The sequence below is a fragment of the Nilaparvata lugens genome, chromosome 8, assembly GCF_014356525.2.
Source record: "Nilaparvata lugens isolate BPH chromosome 8, ASM1435652v1, whole genome shotgun sequence".
In the NCBI taxonomy this organism is placed as follows: domain Eukaryota; kingdom Metazoa; phylum Arthropoda; class Insecta; order Hemiptera; family Delphacidae; genus Nilaparvata; species Nilaparvata lugens.
The window spans coordinates 8,522,958-8,545,382 of record NC_052511.1 but is presented as its reverse complement, the minus strand read 5'-3'; the positions used below and the strand labels follow the sequence as shown (position 1 = coordinate 8,545,382).

Genomic DNA, 22,425 nt, shown 5'->3' with positions numbered 1-22,425 from the left:
TTCAGTTGTGAAGTTTTCTACCAAGATGCGCCTACATCTCAAATGGCTAGACAGGAGTGTTCTAGAAGAGTTCTTGTCTTCAACGTCACTGCACGGTGTGAAGTACCTGGGTTGTAAGCAAAAAGGATGGATCGAAAAGCTGTTTTGGGCTATCATCCTCGCGATATTTTTCAGTTTCTCATTCAGCATCCTCACAGAAACCTGGAATAAATGGCAGGAATCGCCGATTGTTATCAATACCGATAACAAGCCGCATTCGGTAGCAACCCTCCCCAGTCCTGCTTTCACCTACTGCGGAGATTACCTCGTGAATCGGTCAGCACTGCACGACCTCATTCGAAAAGGAGACAGAGAAAATCATCTTGAAGTATATAGAATCAGTTACGTCTTCAAAATTCTACCACTTTTCCATTCTATCTACCGTAGTGTATGGAATGTATCTTACAACGACGTAGAGGGTGTAGCCTCTCGCAATACTTCTTTCATGATGAAAAACGAAGTTTTATTGAGGTACTTCAAAACTCTCATTGTATCAGATCCAGCCATTATTCTTAAACCATCCAACACCAACTTGAAACCGCAGATTAACTTCTTTAACGGCATCTGTTACACGCATAACATGGTGCCTTCATCGTTGTTTTATTCGAATTCAACCTTTCTCCAACATCTAGATGTAATATACGACTCCTACACAATGAAAGTGCACAGCTCATTTGATGGATTACCCATTGTGTTAATTGAAAACCGTTCTGAGAACATTGTGTTTATGGTTCCATCGTTTGTTACACATTTGAATGACATCTATAGACATATCACCGATAAGGAACTTGATGAGTACCTGGGTGAAAGAAGGAAAGATGTTGAGAGGGTGTCTTCACATCTTAAGTACCCTGTGTATGCTTTGCACAGCCCTTGGGCGATCCCGTTTGCAAGTGGGGAATGGTACCGACTGCCTGAGACTAGTTTTGATGGGGATGTAAAGTCTCTGACACATCCAAGCCACATGTATCTCGATCACGCTCTGTGGGACAAATCACCTGCCGAACGTAACTGCTTGTTACCTTCCGAAAACAACCTAAAATTTTTCTTGCAATACTCATTCAAAAACTGTCTACAGGATTGTTTGTCGGATGCAATGCTCGAAAAATGTGGCTGCGTATCTTTCGAACTTCCCCGTACCGAAGACACTCTAATCTGTGGAGAAACTAATAAAGTTTGCGCTGAGAAAGTTCTAGATGCTCATCAGGGTGATGCAGTCTCTGTGGGAAAATGCAGCTGTTTATCCTCTTGCGAAGAAATGGAGTACAACATAGGACATAGAGAGTTTCTGCCCGTCAACAATTCCGGAACTTATTTTTATATTGTTTTTAGAGACATATTTTTCTATCCTAGAATTCGTTCACTGTCTAAAACGTTGGAAGATTTCATTCTATCATCAGTTACCTACTTGGATACTTTTCTAGGATTGAGTCTAATCAGTGTTGTTGAAATTTTCTACTTCATCTTGTTATGCATCATTCGAAGCTACAGAAAGAAACAAAATTATAATAACCGTCCCAAACCCACCATTAATGAGTTGATTGTATCAAAGAAGAGAATATTCTCTGTGAAATCTTTTGACTATACAGGTAGAAAAGATCCGGACGTTTTTAAACTAAATCACAGAAGAAATAAATCTATGTAATCTTCCTAAAACGAACTCATTCTACAATAAATTTGATTTGTTTCTATTTTTGTGTGGTCTTCAAAGTTCAATTTAGTGTGAGCTATAGTGTGCATTTGCTTGACTCAGTCATAAGGTACAACATAATATAATAACATTATATTATAATCTAGTTTATACGACTAGAAAGGACAAGAAATATTCATATTAGAAAAATGACACCTAGATGTAAAGTCGACAGAGTGATCAATCTTTCAATTCATGTACAAAATTATATGTGAACTATATTTGAATTTGGATGTTCACTATATACTTCTTCACGCCTTCAATAGAAAGAAATTTATTTGGTGATTATGATTATATTAGTCTCTACCCAATGTACCTAGAATACATTCTATTCTAGGTACCTTGTCTCTACCTATTGAATATCACTGATTCATTTTGCTTTGTCAAGTTTCAAGTGTAATTATTATCTACTTAGGGCCGTTTCCACTGTATCAGTTTAGACTAAATTTCATTTTAAACAGGATTAAATCCATATCAAGTCTTGTTAGTTAAATTGTAGTTCATTTTTAGTTTAAGCCACCAGCTAATTGATTTCAGTTTAAGCTTTTACTGTGCAAACGGCCCATTTTTATGACAATTTTGTTTTTGGAGAGTGTCGAAAAAATGTAATAGGTATCAATTACTTTACTCAGGTTTATTGAGTATACCTATTAAATATATAGTATTGAGTCAATACTATAATTATCATCTACCATACAGATTTACAACTTCTGTAAGCAAAGACCTTGAAGATACAAAGATACATAGACTCACATGCAACGCTAGTGTCGTACTTGGAATTGAAATCGGCCATTGAGGGGGCAACCTGGAAGATTATTACATACCAAAGACCTATAGTCTGATTTTAACTCTAATATTGGCGTATGAAGGAGGCTCCTCTATCCTTTTATATTATCCTTGAAATGCAAAATTTCCAAAAACCGTGTATATATGTCGACGCGTAATTTAAAAAGGAACATACCTGTCAAATTTCATGAGAATCTATTACCGCGTTCCGCCGTAAATGCGCAACATATAAACATTTAAACATTAAGAGAAATGCCAAACCATTGGCTTGAATCTTGAGGGGCGCACAGATATACGCGCCGCGAACATGAGCGATTCACTTTTAATCAGCTAACTATATCTGTATTTTTACAGAAACGGTATAAGATATAGATATAAAAAACTTCATTATTATTTAACGAAAATCCTAAATAATTCCATCTATAAAAAACTTGCCATCAGCTGATTAAAAGTGAATTGCTCATGTTCGCGGCGTGTAAATCTGTACGCACCTTTGGACCTCACTTCGCTCGGTCAATAAACAGAAGCTGTTTCAGCCCAAGGATGAATTAACCTTTTAATGTCGTTCAGCGAGTTTTCCCAAGGATGAAACCTAGTGCAATCGAATTTTTATATCATAAACCTACTATGTTCCAAATTTCGTGAAAATCGTTAGAGCCGTTTTCGAGATCCGTTGAACATAAATAAACAGATAACCAGATATACAGAAATTGCTCGCTTAATATAATAGGATATCTCGCGCTAAAATACCTCAATGGCAGCCTTTTCAAGTAAGAGCTAGCATTGGGAAGGCATAGGCATTGTGGGTATACCTCTTTAGGGTCTTTGTCTGTACGATGTCATCCAAATATGTTCAATATGATTCTAATTAAGTATTTTAATAGAGCTACTTTAATGTTTAATTATTATGAAAATTACTAGTATCCTAGAAACTAGTTGTGTTTATATAAAAATAGTTCTAGTATTTTTACATAATAATTGAATATGATTGATTTTTTTGTTGCAGCCTGTTTTCCTGGTTGAGAAAGAAGTAGTTCGGACGACGACAACACGATGGCCGCTGTGGAGGTGGATCAACTATTGCCATAGAACATGGAGTTGGACGTGGAATGCGCTATTCTTTTTCGGAGTATGTCCACCAACTTTCATCTATCTACTTTATGTAGCCTAAGAAATAGAATATAGAACTCTCTAGAATAATTTACTAATTTCATATAATAATATCGGGGACCGAGCTTCGCTCTGGAGTAAAAATGTATAAAAGCATAAAAAATGTATTACAAAAGAAGAAATTATTTATTTATTTATTAGATAGAGCGAACAATACAATAGTCGGAAAAGAAAAAACAGGCTATTGCCCAAAACTTCTTCAATTTCCTGATTTTGTCACAAATCGTCCAAATATTATGTAGGTTATGTTCACTTCAATTTCAACACCAAATCTTCAATCTGAAACTATGAATCAGAATAAAACAAAGAATAATAACATTCATACAGAAATGTTCTATCTAATCACAGTAAATTGAGATTAATTCCCAGAGGGATGCAAAAATTTCCCTCACAAAGGTCCAGTTGCACAAAATCCGGTTAAATTTTAATCCTGATTAACTTCACGTGAACCAAATCAGAGAAGACCATCTCAAAAAGATGGATCTACTGGAATTAATCAGGATTGAAAATAACCCGGCTTTTTTGCAATCGGCACCAAGTACCTGATTGAATTTTATTTATTTATTTATTTATAATGCCAATTCATAAATTAATTATATTCATATATTACAAATTTTCATAATTTGACCAATTTTAAAAATATAAAACAATAAACATAATTTCATTTTGTAAACAAAATATTATAAAACTAAATAAAATAAGAATAATATATGATTTTACTCTTAAATAATGATTACAAAAGTTCAACAGCTGAGTCATAATTTTGACACAGTCCCACACACATGAACTCGCTCACTCACTTCCATCACCAACAGACGACGAAATAATTATTATCAGCTGTTTTCCCAAGGATGAATAAAAATTATCATTTAATGTCCTTCAACTAGTTTTCCCAGGGATGAGACCTAGTGCAATCGAATCTTTATATTATTAACCTACTATGTTCTGAATTTCGTGAGAATCGTTAGAGCCGTTTTCGAGATCCGGTGAAATACCAACATATAAATATCTAAACATCCAAACATCTGAACATACAAACATAAACACAGAAGTTGCTCGTTTAATAGTATAGGATTGATTGATTTGAATAAACAAATGAACTCTATAGACAAATTAACAATAAACAAGAAGAATAGTTTCAAATTTGATAACATTTTTACCGTGAAGTGGATTGATAAAGTGAAGTAACTTAACCCACTATTTGGACCTTCTTTCTATCAAAAATCGGAAAGGGACCCGCTTTGGGCTAGGCCTATTGGTCCTTTTCTTATCGTGCATATTTATTCAATTATTCATGAATCAAACAGAATTATATAGCAAACAGGATTTCTACCAAAAATTGCTATATATTGCAATATTTATTGCATTATATTTGTGTATAATGGAATATAAAGTAAACAAATAAATGAATAAAGACTAAATGCATCGTTTAATTTTTAGTCTTGGCATTCTGCCGTGATATATATAATCACTATTCACCTATAAATCAATTTTTATCGTTCACTGATAAATGTGACACTAGGTACATGTTCACCTCCATCGTTTCAAAATTCATCTCAGATATAGCATGTAACTTGAAAATGGGAGCCTTCTCATCTTTTGGTCCTATTATTACTACTATTATATGTAATATTATTGGTTGGCAAATTGGTTCCTTCTATTGTTTTGCTTTGGTGAAACGCATCGTCAGACTAATATGCTTGACCGAGTATCTCATTCTTCAGGTGGAGTCGTTCTCCATGAAATGAATATCATTCTATAACGTCACTTGACAAAAATTCTCTATTCTTTATTGATTCATACAATACATCATCAAAATGTTAGGGAGAGAAAAATAAGGTAACCTTGTGCTATTCCTCTCCCAAATTTAGATAAGGTTACACATAGTCCGAAATAGGTTAAGTCTTGTAGTTGTTCACTTCACAAAATTTTCAGTCATTAATTATTTTCACATAGAAGATTTCCAAATTTAGATGCTTCAAAACCAAACATAGATGAGATTATTACTAAAATAGGAAATATTCACATATTAAAGAAATAATTTTCTAGGACCAAAAAACAAAAATTAATATTCTGTAAAAAATTCTCCACATTCTATTACTTTTGAAACAATATCCTATATAAGTGAACTCGAAATCCAAGTTTGAAGTGACTCGTCTCCTTGTTCCTTTCGGTTGGCCATAAATGACCAGGTGAAAAATTCTGTTGGCGAAGGTTGATGAACTGAATATTTTTTATGAATGTGTATGTTTTATTCAGGTTTGTTGTACACTAATCTATCTATACATATAAAAATTAATGTATGTTTTGTGTGTTTGTTTGTATGTTTGTTTGTTCCCTATAGACTCGAAAACTACTTGACAGAACGGCATGAAACTTTGGGAATATGTTGTGTGAATATTGGGTATGGTTTCTGACCAGAAATTTCAATAATAATAATAATAATTATAATTATAATTCTTTTTATTTAATAATCCATTTTACAAAACCTATGTTTTCGAAATTTTCGGCCGAGCGGCTACCTATGATTTAGCATCTAAAGTTACCAGCTGTATAATAAACCCGTCATCCTGTGATAAATTGTGTACTGGTATTAAAACGGTAGTTTTGAGTTGAAGTTAGTGTAGTTGATTGGTACCAGCTGAGATTATCGTTCCTTAGAAGACCTATACAAATAATTATCACTCCCCTATCATTGAGAAACTGGAAAATGTTGGATAGAAGTTATTCATCTTATGAAATAGAGTTGTTCATATTGCATTCATTAATTACTGAAGAATGACAGACTAAATTATTATTTTTTCGAATTTAGCTTAGCATCATCCTAAAATGGAGGATGAAAAGAATATGGAATTTTGTGTCATTCATCGTACATCGCATATTTCTTGGACTATCTATTCACAATATCAACAACTATGAAGACATTAAATTCTTCTTTGAAACACTGATTTAACCTATTTCTTTTTTAACACTTTACTGATAGATATTACTACCAATTAATTGAGAAGAATATGTTTTCGGAATAATAAATGCTGCATGACTAAGCACATAGGAAGTCCGTATTGAGATGTAAATGAAAATATTGATTGTCAGATGAATTTCATGATTCACCAAATAAAGTCAAGTGTGACATGAGATACATTGACTTTTTGGCGGTACGAAGTTCGCCGGGAATATTGATTGTCAGATAAATTTCATGATTCATCAAATAAAGTCAAGTGTGACATGAGATACATTGACTTTTTGGCGGTACGAAGTTCGCCGGGTAAGCTAGTATACTAATATAACAGCTGTTTTAAAGCAGTTACTGTAATGCCGCATCTACATGATGGTCCAATGAAGGCCAATGTCGACCAGCGTCAGTGTGTGGATGGGTGGTTTGCCAGTGCTGGCCTTCATTGGCCTTCGTAAGGAATTGCACCTTTACCAGGGTGGTCCAGATTATTGGATTAACATTTGGCTGCGACATAATAATTATAATATAACTTTTATCTCTTTTTTAAATTCGTGTTTTCTATCAGTGCATTTTCAACTGTGATCCGTAGGTTGTAATACCATGGTGCAGCCCGGTATCATTGCGAGCATTGTTTTGCATGTCACCTTTCACACCGGACCTGGAGCTGTCACAAGTCAACGGCACACTCTTCCCGCGCAAAAGCTCTCTCACTCCCACCCTAGCCTCTCGCCTCCTCTCGCTCTGGAGGCATATATCGAAATCGAGAACGCACTTCGAAACCAAGCCGGACACAGGTAAATTGAACTGCTCTAGTTCAATTAACTAGAAAATATTACTCATCTATTTCACTATCCATGACGAACTGCAAGTAATTATCCGTTTTTGAACTATTCTCGACGACACTACAGTCTAATTTTTGAATATTAGTTAAGTCAAAGTCAAAATACTTTATTGCAGCAGCTAATTGAGAACATCAATTGCATTACAAATGTCAATGATATATTGAATCATAATTATTACAAGCAGGAGGTCATTACAATAAATTATAAACATAAAAATATACTTATTTTCATAACAATATAAGTAAAACACACTCATAAGACATAATCATATGACTAGTTCACCCATGAGAGTACCTAGTCAAGCATATCGTCAATCAAGCTAATCAAGCATATTGTCAACTATGTCATAGAACTCTTCTATTTCATAAATTGGATTCCTCAACAGAAATCGTTTAACTCTATTCGTGAATAATTTTAATGGTAATTTTTTTATATTCTCAAGCAAGGCATTGAAAAGTTTCAGAGAAACGTAATAGAAAGTTTTCTGAGTATTTGCATAGTGGCAAAACCTCAAGACTAGTTTATTCCTACCTCTAGTTCCATGGTTGTGACACATACCCTGCTGAACATAGGAGTTATAATTTACCTTAACATGATTGAGACATTGATAAACAAACACAGCAGGAAGTGTCATAATTTCAATCAATTTGAAGCTATCCCTACAGTGTCCTCTTGAAGGAAGACCTTCAGGAATATAAGACATATTATTCTCACAGCTTAATCTAAATAATAATACAGTCTAAATCTAATACTATATTTTTGGGAAGCCCACAATATTGTTCCATAAGATAAATAACTGTGTATATGAGAAAAATATACTATTCGCAACACTGATAGACTTACTCCTGTTCTCAATTTTCTTAACATAAACAATCCCTTACACAGCTTACCCGCCACTTTATCAATATGGTCTTTCCAATTCAGCCTAGAGTCAACATTAAAACCAAGAAAATTGACCATTCTCAGACCATTCAAATCATCATTGTTGCCATAAGACACATTAAGACTCTTAATTTTATCTAAGTTTAAACACAGTAAATTTGCGTTACACCAATCCTCAATCATCAGTGTAATATTCTCTATGGGATTCTATTGATTGCCAAGGTAGATTTTGTACTTACACAAACTGCCAGGTCATCAGCAAACAAATATCCTTTGGCTGAGGGTCCAATTTCACTAGGCATGTCATTCACATAGATAATGAACAAAGTTGGGCCCAATATTGAACCTTGAGGTACCCCATAACGAACCGGCAAGTAATTAGACTCAACACCATTAAAAACCACTTTCTGAAACCAGAACCTTTTAATAACCTTTGTTATTAAAACTAGTACTCACTTGTGGAGCGCTTTCGGATTTTTCAAATCCATTTTCAACACTGATTTTGTTGAAAACACAACTAATAATATAACACTCAGTGTTGAAAATGGATTTTAAAAATCCGAAAGCGCTCCACAGTGAGTACTAGTTTTAATAACTAATATTCAAAAATTAGACTGTAGTGTCGTTGAAAATGGTTCAAAAACAGATTATTACTTGCAGTTTGTCATGGATAGTGAAATAGATGAGTAATATTTTCTAGTTATATAGTTTTATTCTATTATTCTAGTTTTTTTTCTTATATTATCAATAATTCATCATTTATTCCTTTCTCTCTGTATCTATTGTATAAAAATAGTAAAATAGGGACGAATTATATTACAACTTGTTTATTAAACATAACGTTTGCCTATTGCGTCGGCATATAGGCCAACACACAGCAGCAGCAGACAGGAAAAATCCTCCCGAGGTGTTCGAATTCTACAACGCTCACAGACGTACGTGTACGTCTGTCTGCATATGTCTGCTTACATCTGCTTGCAGACGTTTGATTTTTTCTCCGTCTGTTGTTGTCGCTTTTAGGCGGAGTCAATTCAATACCATATCAGAGCAAGACCAACTGGATAATATATAACCACAGAATAGGTACAGAATGGAAACTTGTAATCAAACGCCTATCTAACCAATGCTTTTTACATGACGCAAAAACTAGACACGTCACGTGACCTTAGGAAGTTCCAATCCTGGTCTTCTGATTGGCTCGTGGCAGTGAATGAGATCAATTGATCCGGATTATTAAAGTGATCCGAACCCATCATTAATACTATTACAATGCGGCGCTTCCTAACAAGATGGCGGATTTTTGCGTCAGGTTACTAGCCAAGTTTCCATACTGTATGTATACTGTGATATAACTGATTATATATCCAATCGGTCTTGATCAAAGTCAGTGCCCGGTACAATGGAAATTTAATTCTCATGAGTTCTATTGGGAACTTTTCCACTTTGCCCGCCCGAACAAGTATTATAGTCCCATTTAAGACCTCGTGACAATAGTATTCTCACTGTACCAAAAACGTTCATTGATAAATGGGAATACGCCTTTAAAGATATTAACTGCCTTGCTCCACTGCCTTGCATGAGAATTTGGAGATATTTAATTTTCAAATTTCAATATTCGATATAACGTCGATCAAAGCTCTATAAACTGAGGAGAAGTTATTTTAGATAAGATCATGTAATTAAACAAGCTATAGGTTCTGTGTATTCATATTTTATTTTATTTTATTCTATTTTCGTAGATTATTTTCTCATTCAGTAAATTGTTCTGTGAAATGAAGGTAGCCGGTCAACACTTTTCATCAGAAAAGAGTACAATTCAGTTCTATTCTATGGGCCGGTTTCCGAGCTCGGGATTTTGCCTAGAAGTCCTAGACTTTAAACAGCTGGAATCAGAAAATTGGTTTTCCAAAACGGGGCGTACTCGCAGTCATTGTTATAGTCACGTTTGAATTAAATTTAGAAAAACTAGAAAATTGAACACAAAATAAAATAAAGAGAAAATAGTGTATAGTTTCAGCTATTTTGAATTATTTAGGAATGTCTAATTTTGTCAAGGAAAAACGTTTCCAATTATAGAAATGAGAAAATAAAAACTACGACTACTGTTATAAAAGCTGCGACTACGCCCCGTTTTGGAAAGCCAAATTTCTGACTCCAGCTGTTTAAAGTCTAGGACTTAGCTAAATCCCGAGCTCGGAAACCGGCCCTGAATGAAATTCAAATAACTTACTATTTTTTTATTGCAAAACAGCAAAGTGAAGTAAATTCGTATGGCTTCTTGTTGGTGGTAACCACCTGGCCTAAATATATAATAATTCAAGTCGTCAATGGGACTCACGACTGCTATACTTCAGGCGAGATCAACAGTTTTAACGTGCCCATTCGATACCGTAACACGGGAGTGACCTGGTTAAAAACGTTTTGTGATAATGGGCTTGAACCCTGGATCTCTAGGCGTCTTCGCAAGCACTTACAAATCAGAGTAAACAATGAATTATGTTTGAATCTTATAATTTTCCAACCCAAAGATTATTTGAGTTCAATTATAACTCTGGTGAGTAAATATTATTAAAAATCTGGTGTGGTACACTCACACAACTTTCCTTGCTCATTGAACTGTAAGCCCCATTCTTAAACGAGAATAATTTAGGGGAATAACATAATGACGATTGGCGGCAACATATTTGAAACTACGATCAGACTACTGTATATGTGTATATAATAATTTATAATTGTTTTCAGGGTACGTTTTCCTTTGTGTAAATTGTGAAATTCGATGATTTTTTTAAAAGTCGTCAAAACAGCTGTTCTACAGATGAAATATTTCGACTGTGCGTTCTTTTTATGAACTGCTCTACCTACCTCATGCACGAGAAGGAGGTTACAAAGTCCATTTCTCAAGGATGAGGTGGACCCCTATTGGTTTCCCAGAAAGGAGACTCTCAATCTCAAGCCAGTTGATATAGATGATAAAATAACTATACAGGGTATGAATTTGAAAAAAATCGGTCAAGTTATTTTTGAGAAAATCGTGAAAAACATGCCAGTTGATAGAGCTGATAATTAACTATACAGGGTATGAATTTGAAAAATATCGGTCAATTTATTTTTGAGAAAATCGTGAAAAACATGGGTTTTTAGTAATTATCCGCCATTTTTCTCAAGAATATTACGGAGCTCCTGCAATATTTTCCCAGAAAAAAACTCATGTCATTTGATAGGGCTTATGAATAGCTAGCTATCCATGGTATAAATTTGAAGAAAATCGTTAGAGCTTTTTCGAGAAAACCGTGAAAAACATGGTTTTTTAGTAATTATCCGCCATTTTTCTCAAGAATATTACGGAGCTCCCGTAATTTTCCCAGAAATGAGACTCATGTCAGTTGATAGGGATTATAAATAGCTATCCATGTTATAAATTTGAAGAAAATCGTTAGAGCCGTTTTCGTAAAAACCGTGAAAAACATGGTTTTTTCTCATTATCCGTCATTTTTTCCGCCATCTTGAATTGAATTTTATTGAATTTCTTATTGTCGGATCCTCATGGTATAAGGACCTTAAGTTTAAAATTTCAAGTCAATCGGTTGATTAGGAATGGAGTTATCGTGTTCACAGACATACGCACATACACACATACACACACACACAGACCAACACCCAAAAATCATGTTTTTGGACTCAGGGGATCTTAAAACGTATAGAAAACATAAAATTAGGGTACCTTGATTTTTTTGGAAAGCAATACTTTCCTTACCTATGGTAATAGTGCAAGAAAAGTAAAAAGTGGTACCAATAAATAATTGGCATATTTTTAATTCGAGTCGTGAATTGTGTGTTCGTTTAGGGTTCATCGGGAAAGGAATGACACGACACCTGAACAGGATCTGGAATTACGGCGGCAAAGGACTGCTAGGAACGCTGGGCATCATCCTTGTCTTCCCGTTGGTGTGCCTCACAGTCAGTGGGCTCAGTTTGCTCATCACTCTCACTGCTTTTCTTTGGTAAGTAACAAGGATTTTTCACCATTAAAATGTAAAATCATCAAGGCCTCATCTCATGCATCGGAGATGAAAGTGCAAATTTTTAGTGAGAAAACATGAAGAACCCAATACATAACCTATAAACTTGAGTGTTGATAGGAAATGACATTGGGTAATACGGCAAGGCAGAACATCCGAAAGGATCTCTCTGCCAATAAAAGCCATAAGAATAAATAAATAATGCATCGGAGATAATTCAGTTATTCGTTTAAAATCCGTATTGTAACTCATTGCAATAAATGCGACCATATCTACAAGTAATCCTTGTTTAGCGTTAAACCATTGAGAAACAATAGCGTAAGTAGATATCCCATGGTATAGGGCGTTTATGTCATAACTTTTACTGTTATCTCAAGCCGATTACTGTCGATTATTGTCGATTTTTACTGTTTTGACCGGGTAAGAGTGTATGAACGGCACAATATGAGAGACTACCAGTGTCATAAAGCTTCACAGGAAAGAACTACGTGGACTATCAGCTTGAGATAACAGTAAAAGTTGCTACATAAACGCCCTATACCATGGGATATCTACTTATGCTATTGTTTCTCTATGGTTAAACGTAGCCCATATGGTGCCTAATATGGCCCCAAGTTAGTTCTTTGTATGCCTGGTTGGTTTTATCTCTTCTTGAGAACTTACTCGTTTACAAAATAATTCAATGTTCAAAATTTATTAAAATTTGTATTTTTTCAAGTTTATTTATGTAATGTTTATGAATCCTATGTATATTCAGATCTCTATTCCAAAATTATATTCATATAAGAGACTGTATATAACGGACGTTAATGTCCGTTTATTACAGTCTTTTTGAAATCTAAAATTAATAATGACTTCATATTGATGTCACAAACGGTCGTTTTAGCCTATATGTCCATTTTTATATGTTTGTGGCATCAATATGTGAGTCAAGATTTTGACTCGAATTCCAAGAAAGTTGTAATGATTAATCGATCCAATATTCACCAAAATACACCAAAATTCGAATATATTTTCCTCAAATATTGATATTGAATTCATGCACCTCCAATCCCTAATTTTAATCCTTCTTCTATATTCTTTACAATTATTGTTTAAAATTTCATTATTTTAAGCAGATTAAAGCCCTCTATTCAAGAGATAATTTTCATCTCGTCTGTTAACTGGCTCAGAATTCTCTTTGCCTAGAAAATCAGATTTTCGGCAGAGTCGACCCTATTCTACCATTAAATTCAAGTTATGACTGATTAATTAAAACTAATTCATTATGTTAATTTATATCTAATTATTTATTCCATTTGTATTTTGATTTTGTATTCAAATTTTTCAAATAAGTGCAATCTTAAGTTTTTTATTCACTGTTTATTCATGTCAACCTTCAAAATTCAAAATCTTCAAATCATTATTCCTGGACCAAAAATCAAGTGACGGAGCAGTGTGTCATATCATAACCTCAACCTTTGCACAAAATTAACTTTTTATCTACATTTTTGGAGAGAATTGTACAGGCTCTGCCTAGTTTTTCCTTCAATGTCATAATTATATATGACTAGCCATCAGGCTCGCTTTGCTCGCCATATCTGTCTAGCCAGGGGGCTCCGCCCCCCTCAGTAGTGGGGCTACTGGGTCGTCCAGAAATGAGATCAGCGGGCTCGCTTCGCTCTCCTGCTTTTTTCATTTGAGCATGCTTCATTCCATCAGAAAGTCAAAGTACTGAGAAAAACGCTGATTTTGGGCGTATCTTTGATGAAATATTAAAGTCACCACATCACAACATTTTTAGACCCTACCTAAATCTCTGTCTAAAATTTGGACATTTTCTGTCTATTACTTGATGAAAGAACTGAAAAAACGCTAATTTTTGGCGTATCTTTGGCGTTATTTCAAATTCCTTCCAACACAAAAATTATTACACCCTAGCTTAGCTTCTGTACTAAATTTGAACAATTTCTGTTCATTAGTTCTTGATAAATCTGAGAAAAAGCAAAAAACGCTAATTTTGGGCGTATCTTTGACGTTATTTCAAATTCCTTCCAACACAACATTATTACACCCTAGCTGAGCTTCTGTACTGAATTTGAACATTTTTTGTTCATTTTTCTCGATAAAGCTGAGAAAGCGCTAAAAAACGCTGGAAAATTGCAGATTTTGGGCGTATCTTTGGAAATTTTTCCAAATCTGTTCTTAGTGCGCCTCTAAAGGGCCAACTGAACATACCTACCAAATTTGAACGTTTTTGGTCCGGTAGATTTTTAGTTCTGCGAGTGAGTGAGTGAGTGGGTCAGTCAGTCAGTCAGTCAGTGCCATTTCGCTTTTATATATATAGATTTTAGTATTTTGTACAATGAATGAATGAATAACCCTTATCTATCAACCCTTCGAAATTCAAAATTCATCAGTCATATCTCGAATACGTATTCTCTGAGTGTTAATCTTTGGTGAAAACAGAAATTTTAAACTTAAACCTCACTTTGGACTATTTATGTACCAAAATCAAGGAATTGAAGAAGTTTTGGGCAATTGCCTATTTCTCTTTCCAAATATCGTGTTTGTGACTGTTCTAATAAATAAATAAATAAAATGAACAATTTTTTTATCTCAGGATGCCAGTTCTGACGCTAATGCTGCAGATGAGCATGGCACTGGTGTACGACGTGGATTGTCCTGTGGGAGAGAGGAATCGCTACGTGGTGGTTCTGGAGGCGTTGATCTGGGACATATTTGTGTGCGGCATGTTGCAGCCGCTGGCCGCCCTAGCAGTTGCATCCACTGTCTGCCCTTTCATATCACTTGTCATCGTCACAGGTCAGTTAGTTGGAGAAATTAATAAACTATTTACAATTATACAATCATTACAATAATTGCAGTGCAACAATAGATATTGCCAAAATAAAAAATCTGGTGTGGTACACTCTCACAACTTCCCTTGCTCATTGATCTATAAGCCTCATTCTTAAAAGAGGATAATTTCGGGGAATAACATTATACCGATTGGCGGCTAAATAATTAAAACTATGATTATACTATTGTTATTGTTTTCAGAGTACATTTTCCTTTGTTTGAATTATGAAATTTGAGGATTTTTTAAAAGTTGTGAAAACAGCTGTTCTACAAATAAAATATCGACATGTGTTCTTTTGAATAAACTGCTCTACCTACCTACCTCACGCACAAGAAGGAGGTTACAAAGTAAATTTCTCAAGGATGGGGTGGACCCAGTGTTAGTTTCCCAGGGAGGAGACTCATGCCAGTTAATAGAGCTGATAAATAACTATACAGGGTATGAATTTGAAAAAAATCGTGATAGAAATTTAACAAAATTCATTCTTCTCAGGAATATTACGGAGCTCCTGCAATTTTCCCAGAAATAAGACTCTTGTCAGTTGATAGGGCTTATAGATAGCTATTTAGGGTATAAATTTGAAGAAAATGGTTAGAGCCGTTTTCGAGAAAACCGTGAAAAATATGGTTTTTTAGCCATTATCCGCCATTTTTCCCGCCATTTTGAATTGAATTTTATTGAATTTCTTATTGTCGGATCCTCATGGTATAAGGACCTTAAGTTTAAAATTTCAAGTCAATCGGTTAATTAGGAATAGAGTTATCGTGTTCACACACACACACACACACACACACACACACACACACACACCACACACACACACCACACACACACACACACACACCACACACACACACACAACACACACACACACACACACCCAAAAATCATGTTTTTGGACTCAGGGGACCTTGAAACGTATAGAAAACATGAAATTAGGGTACCTTAATTTTTTTTGGAAAGCAATACTTTCCTTACCTATGGTAATAGGGCAAGGAAAGTAAAAATTAGTTCGACCACAACTGTCTAACGGTTAATGTCACCAAAACTAAATGTATGCCAATTGTAACAAGAAACCAGGCTGATCCTGGCCCAATAATGTTAAAAATGCACTCTTGTGGAAACACAAGGATGCAGGATTGTGACTGCAGTTACTATTGAACGAGTTGATAGTTACAGATACTTGGGTGTTATAATATTGATTACAAGTTGAGTTGGGGGCAACATATTCAGTGTGTCAAAAGTCGGCTCTGGAAATTATTATTTGCCTTCTCTGAGCTTAGCCAGGTGATGTGTGTGTATCAGTGTAGGAATATTTATTTGTGCAACTAGTGCGCAAAGTGACAGTTTGCTGCACCGAAAGAAACGTTTACGCCCGAGTCGTAGGCGAGGGCGGAATGGCTTCCTGAGTGCAGCAGAGGAACTTTGCGCACGTATTCCACATTGAATTTTTTCTACAGTTACCATTGAATATGAAAAGTGAGTAATTATGGGTAAAATTGCCTGAAATGCATCAAATGGTTTTCTGTGTAATTTTATTATTAATAAATAAAATAGAATAATGTAGTAGTGTTTGAATGGCGGGGCGGCTGTCACTGATGTGGTGGCTGTCCTCGAACTCGGTGTCCTTGATATCATTATAACGTGCAGTGAGGTATACCACAGTCATTGTTACCAACTTAATTTTTGTTTTCGTGCACTAATCCTCCATATAACCCACCAACTATTTTGCGTTGCCATGTTGCAAATCTGAAGTGCAGAAAAAAATTTTCCCGCACTAGAGCGGAAAAGTGATTCTTTGCGTTCTGTAATCAGTGCAGCAATGGCCACTTTTCAAGGTAACTGTAGGAAAAGTATATTTCGCCTATGATCAGTCGCTGATCCAGTATGGTATCCTGGCTTGGGGGGGGGGGTGTTTCCTCTACACTCTTGGAACCACTGGCAGTCACACAGAGAGCAATATTATTAAAACAATCTTGAAAAAGGCCATAGATATCCGACTAGCTTGTTCTTTCAGAATTCCCGGTTCTAAATATCAGACAGATCTTCATCATAACATTATTAATTCACTTGAAAAAATACAAAACCCAGATCTTAGGTGAAACAAATTTAAATTTCCGGTATGAAACTCGCCACAAGACCAAGTATATGATGGATGTTTCACAACTGACACATGGGTCAGAACTGTCAAATTCATTTTACCTGGCTCACATTTTATATAGAAACTTGCCGAATGAAATGAGAGAGGCGGAGGTGTATAGTCTACCGAAGGGGTGTGGACAGGTGGCTGTATCACATTGGCTGGGAGGCAGCCGAAGCTCTGCTCCGCTCACGTTATATTCGATAACTATCAGAAAGCAAGAACCATCAAAGGATTTATCATATTGATTTTTCCCCTCTATAAATTCATTACATTATAAAATAAATACAGGACGCGAACTCACAGCTTCCTTCATTCCCTGGGATTTCTTGGCCTGCACAAGAAATAAAATCAATCCTAAGTTTAGTTAATATTTTTCTTTTTATCTTTTATTTCTTATTAATCAGCTGTTCTGAATAGTGAGTTGTGTTTTTCTGGCTCTAAATTTTGTCGAATTACGCAAAAATGTTCCAATTAATGGTGATTTGAGTGTGATATTTTTGGTTTTTATTCTGTTTTTAACCGGCAAAATTTAAAATTCTTAGTTTACGTTGTTTTTTAGTAAAAATGGACTAAATTTTAGGAAAGTGAAACCATAACCCTATTTCGAACTTTTAAAATGTTATCTAAATTTGGGAGAGAAATAGTACAAGGAGTATCCTTAGTTTTTCTCTCCCAATCAGTGCTACTTTGTAAAAATTATAAATAAATAAAGTATTATTTCTTATTTCTTATTTGACTATTATTTGAATTTGTATTTAATCCATTATTATCATTATTATATTCTGAAGCTTACAGTATGCTTTCTATTATAATTATTTTATGTAGTGACTGCTTGTGTTGTCCATGGAACTCTCCTCCACACGCAGACGTTTAGTCTTTGTGGAGGAATTCCGTAATATTGAGTTTTTCACTGTAAATGTTTCACTGTAAATACTTGAAGGAATAAAAAATATTTGAATTTGAATAATTGTTTTTCATTCTTATTCACTTAGTGGATTTCTTAGTGAATCTCACCGAGTGAATTTCTTGATGGTGAGATGACATTTTGAAACTTTCTTGTGACATGTTTTATAAACCCTTGACACAGTCTATCCAGCAGCGCTGGTCAATCACTTAGGATAAAACTAAACTAAACCAAACTTATACATGCTCTTTATACATCTGAAAAAATTAATAAAACATATAAATATAATTATCTTAGGCTGTGCTTAAACCAAAGTTATTAACAAAATGTTAATAACTTAATCCTTATAGATTCTATTAGATTGAAAAGTACTTGACAAACACATATATTATGTTCATCATTTGTATGATAAGATATGTTCAATCTAATAGAATCTATAAGGATTAAGTTATTAACTTTGGTGTAAACGCAGCTTTAGAATTTGCCACCTAAATTTGGAAGAAAAATAGCTCAATGACTACCTTATTATTTTATCTGCCAATGTTGCCAATATTGTAACGTACATAAATAAAGAAATCTAATCTAATGTTATTACATTAGTATCATTTGCACTGTAAATAAATAAATTTTATTTTCTATTAGATTTGAATTATTATTATACAAAAGCTGCTTATTCTAACTTTATACTTATATTTGTTGAATCAAATGATATTATGCTTTTGTATTTCCTTTGTAATTGATTCAGTATGAATTTAATTTTATTTAAGTGATCTAAATGTAAACTATTGATAAAACACAAGAGATGATTTTCTTCAATGTTCATCCATGAAATGAACAACTGTCTCCCCAGAATTTTCCGTTCCAAAATTTAAAACAGTTTGATGGATATTATCAGAGATGATGGAGTATCGTTTTAGTATTAGTATATGTTTCTCTATGATATTATGTTTCTATTTTCACTATCTCAATAAACTTGAGATATTCAATGGATATTTCGTAATCAAATAGAACAGTTCAGGAATTGGAATATAATGAGCATGATAACCCTTCGAAAACTTGTGAAATTTAGTGGAAAATTTAAAATATCCGTCATAACTAAACAAAGTCATCATTCATTCATTTATTGTATAAAACACTATAATCATAATACAATTAGGACAATCGAGGAAAAACTAGTCTAAGCCTGAACTATTTCTCTCCAAAATTTTTGATAAAATGTTAATACTGTCCAAAAGTTAAGGTTATGTAATCACACACTGCTTCGTCACTTGATTTTCGGTTCAGGAATAATGATTTGAAAATTTGGAAATTAGAAGGTCGATTTTAAGCTCTAAATGAATCACAGAATGTATCACAATAAATTAAAAACTTGAGAGATATTTCACTTATTTTAAAAATTTGAATACAAAATCAAAAACCTACTCACTATTAATATCCATAGAATCTATTTCTGGATAAATTGGCTAAAATTATCAGTTATGTGATTTTGAGGTCATGACTATACGTCAATTATATATAAAAAGCGTATTTGAGTACTTAATAAAATATAGATCCGATTTTCCTTTCACATTAAACTCTACACTTAATTATTATAATCTAAGGGCCACTGCTAACAAATAAGTAACCTATAACACTAATATTGAATGTATAAGGAGGCAATTAATTTACATAAGTACTAAAATAATAAACCTCATTCCAAATCACTTTCTCATGGACAATAAGATCAGCGGAAAAATTAAACTGGATATAAAAAACTGGACATATAGTAATTTCTTCTTCCATTTAGATAATATATGACTCGAGATTTCTGCTCCAGCATTGTTTTTTCATTAGTTTTTTCATTTTTCAGTGAACTCGCTTACCTTTATTTTGCGTACCTATTCCTCTGTTTTCTTCCTTCTCCCCATTTCTCCCTTCCCTTTTTTCCTCATCATTTCTCTCTTCTCTTCTTTGCCTGCCTATTACATGGGAAACCATAGTTGGCTAGGTATCCTCTCTTTTTTTCTCTTCTCCAACACATCCAACCACAAAGCCCATGGTTTTTTTTATATTTGTAACATTTTATATTATTTTATTTGTTTTGTAATTCTTTGTTATTTTGTTTTGTCTTGTTTTGTGAGTTTTTAATAAATTTAATTGAATATTGATGGCAAGCTACGAAAATTGTGGATTGTAATCTACTATAAATTAAATTTGGGAAGTCTGGCCACTCAAAATTACAAACAATTTTCAGACGTACTGAAAATATTTATTATAACTTTGCCTTTTTCAGAAGTATTGTTAGAGTATTTTGTTTTAATAAAGCATTTTATTTGATTTTTGTTCACAGCTGGATTACTGAAATGCTGGTTGAGGCTGGCCTGGGACACGATTGTGTTCCACATGATGATCAAGAAGCGAGGTCGCATTCCTGCTTGCGATAGTTTCGTTGTCAAGAGAATAGCTGGCCCTGGTCTCACCAATGACTACTATTTCCAGGTAAAATTCATTGAACGATTCTTTATGAATATAAAGAATATATAATATAATATAATTTAAAGAATTTATATATAAAGAATATAAAGAATCATTGCAACTTCATACTCAGTCCAGGCATATTTTTGCCATGATTTTTCATTGTCAAGTTTCAATAGAAAGAATTTTAAATGACTATTGACTAATGGCTGTTCAGAATTTGTTTGATAATATTGGTTACTATCAGTACGGTATTATTTTTATTTATTCACTAGCGGGCCCGGCGAACTTCGTACCGCCAAATAGTTTGATGTGTTGTCACAAAGTTAATTTTGTGACGAAAGGAGAATCGTCATTTAGTACGGTATATGATTTAGATAATTGACCGAGCGAAGTGAGGTCTAAAGGTGCGTACAGACTTTCGCTCTGCTCCGCAACCGAACGTCACTCCAGCAGAGCGATTGATGATCGACCGGGGAACGCGTGAAGATTTAACATCTTCCATAACGTTCATTATGGGTACGTGAGCGGAGCGACTGTAGTTCGATGGAGGAATGAAGGCGGTACGAGGACGGTACGAGGGCGGAGCATGCTCGGTGCTGGTTGGATGCGCGTATATGTGTACGCAGCTTTAAGATTCAAGTCGACGGTTTGGCATTTCTCTTAATGTTTAAATGTTTATATGTTGCGCATTTACGGCGAAACGCGGTATTAGATCTTCATGAAATTTGACAGGTCCTTTTTAAATTGCGCGTCGACGTATATTTTTCGAAATTTTGCATCTCAAGGATAATATAAAAGGAAAAAGGAGCCTCCTTAATACGCCAATATTGAAGTAAAAATCAGACAATAGAATTATTCATCATAAATCAGCTGACAAGTGATTACACAGATGTGTGGAGCCAGTCTATTACTGTATTTGTATAAGGTCTACTGTTTCAATCAAAGCCCTTAAAGACCTTATGCATCTTTAAGCTGGGTTTACACCAAAGTTACTAACAAAATGTTAATAACTCAATCCTATAGATTCTATAAGATTTAACGGAAGTTGACAAACACACATCTTCATCATGTGTATGATAAGTTATGTTCAATCTTATATAATCTATAAGGATTGAGTTATAACATTTTGTTAATAACTTTCGTCTAATCGCAGCTTTAAGGTCTTTGGTTTCAATATTTTGTTTTGCAGTCATGGTGTTATTATGCGTGCCCATCAGTATCAATATTCTCACATTAAAAAAAACTAATTTAATAGGTGATTAAAAATAAACCAATGAACTAAATAATGCTGGAGAAATTATAATATTTTTGATTGTAAAAAATTAATTTTCATCAGATAGAAAGATTATCACGGAACTGGATGAATTATATGATATGGAATACAAATTCAAACGTGAACCGAGTTTGTTAACATTTAAAACAAGTGACATCAGGTACTTACTTGTGGATGAGAATTCTGCGTGAAGTCTACTGTTCACAGAACTACTAGTTTTCTTTATTTTAGAAGAGAAATAGGGTCGACAGTCGAATTTAGTTTGCTAAGCTTAGAGTTGAGTATGTACATCATCATCATTGGAGACACCCCTGCAAATTATCATCAGCGGATTCATCTTAACCAGAAATTTCCAGATTCTGTTTACCAGTTTGAGCGTTCTGTTATCTTACATTACAGTCAGCAATAGCCGCATCATCAGA

General features: G+C 34.2%; 1 protein-coding gene across 4 annotated transcripts in view; it reads left to right on the top strand.

Moving 5' to 3' along the window:
- Window positions 1-22,425, top strand: part of LOC111056890 — a 140,907-nt gene that overhangs the window by 100,495 nt on the left and 17,987 nt on the right. For all 4 annotated transcript variants that reach the window (XM_039433864.1, XM_039433863.1, XM_039433861.1 and 1 more), the window contains 5 exons: window positions 3,522-3,644; window positions 7,231-7,435; window positions 12,210-12,366; window positions 14,987-15,189; window positions 20,603-20,751. In XM_039433864.1, the coding sequence (XP_039289798.1) occupies window positions 3,522-3,644; window positions 7,231-7,435; window positions 12,210-12,366; window positions 14,987-15,189; window positions 20,603-20,751 (837 nt within the window). The remainder of the gene's footprint in view (window positions 1-3,521; window positions 3,645-7,230; window positions 7,436-12,209; window positions 12,367-14,986; window positions 15,190-20,602; window positions 20,752-22,425) is intronic.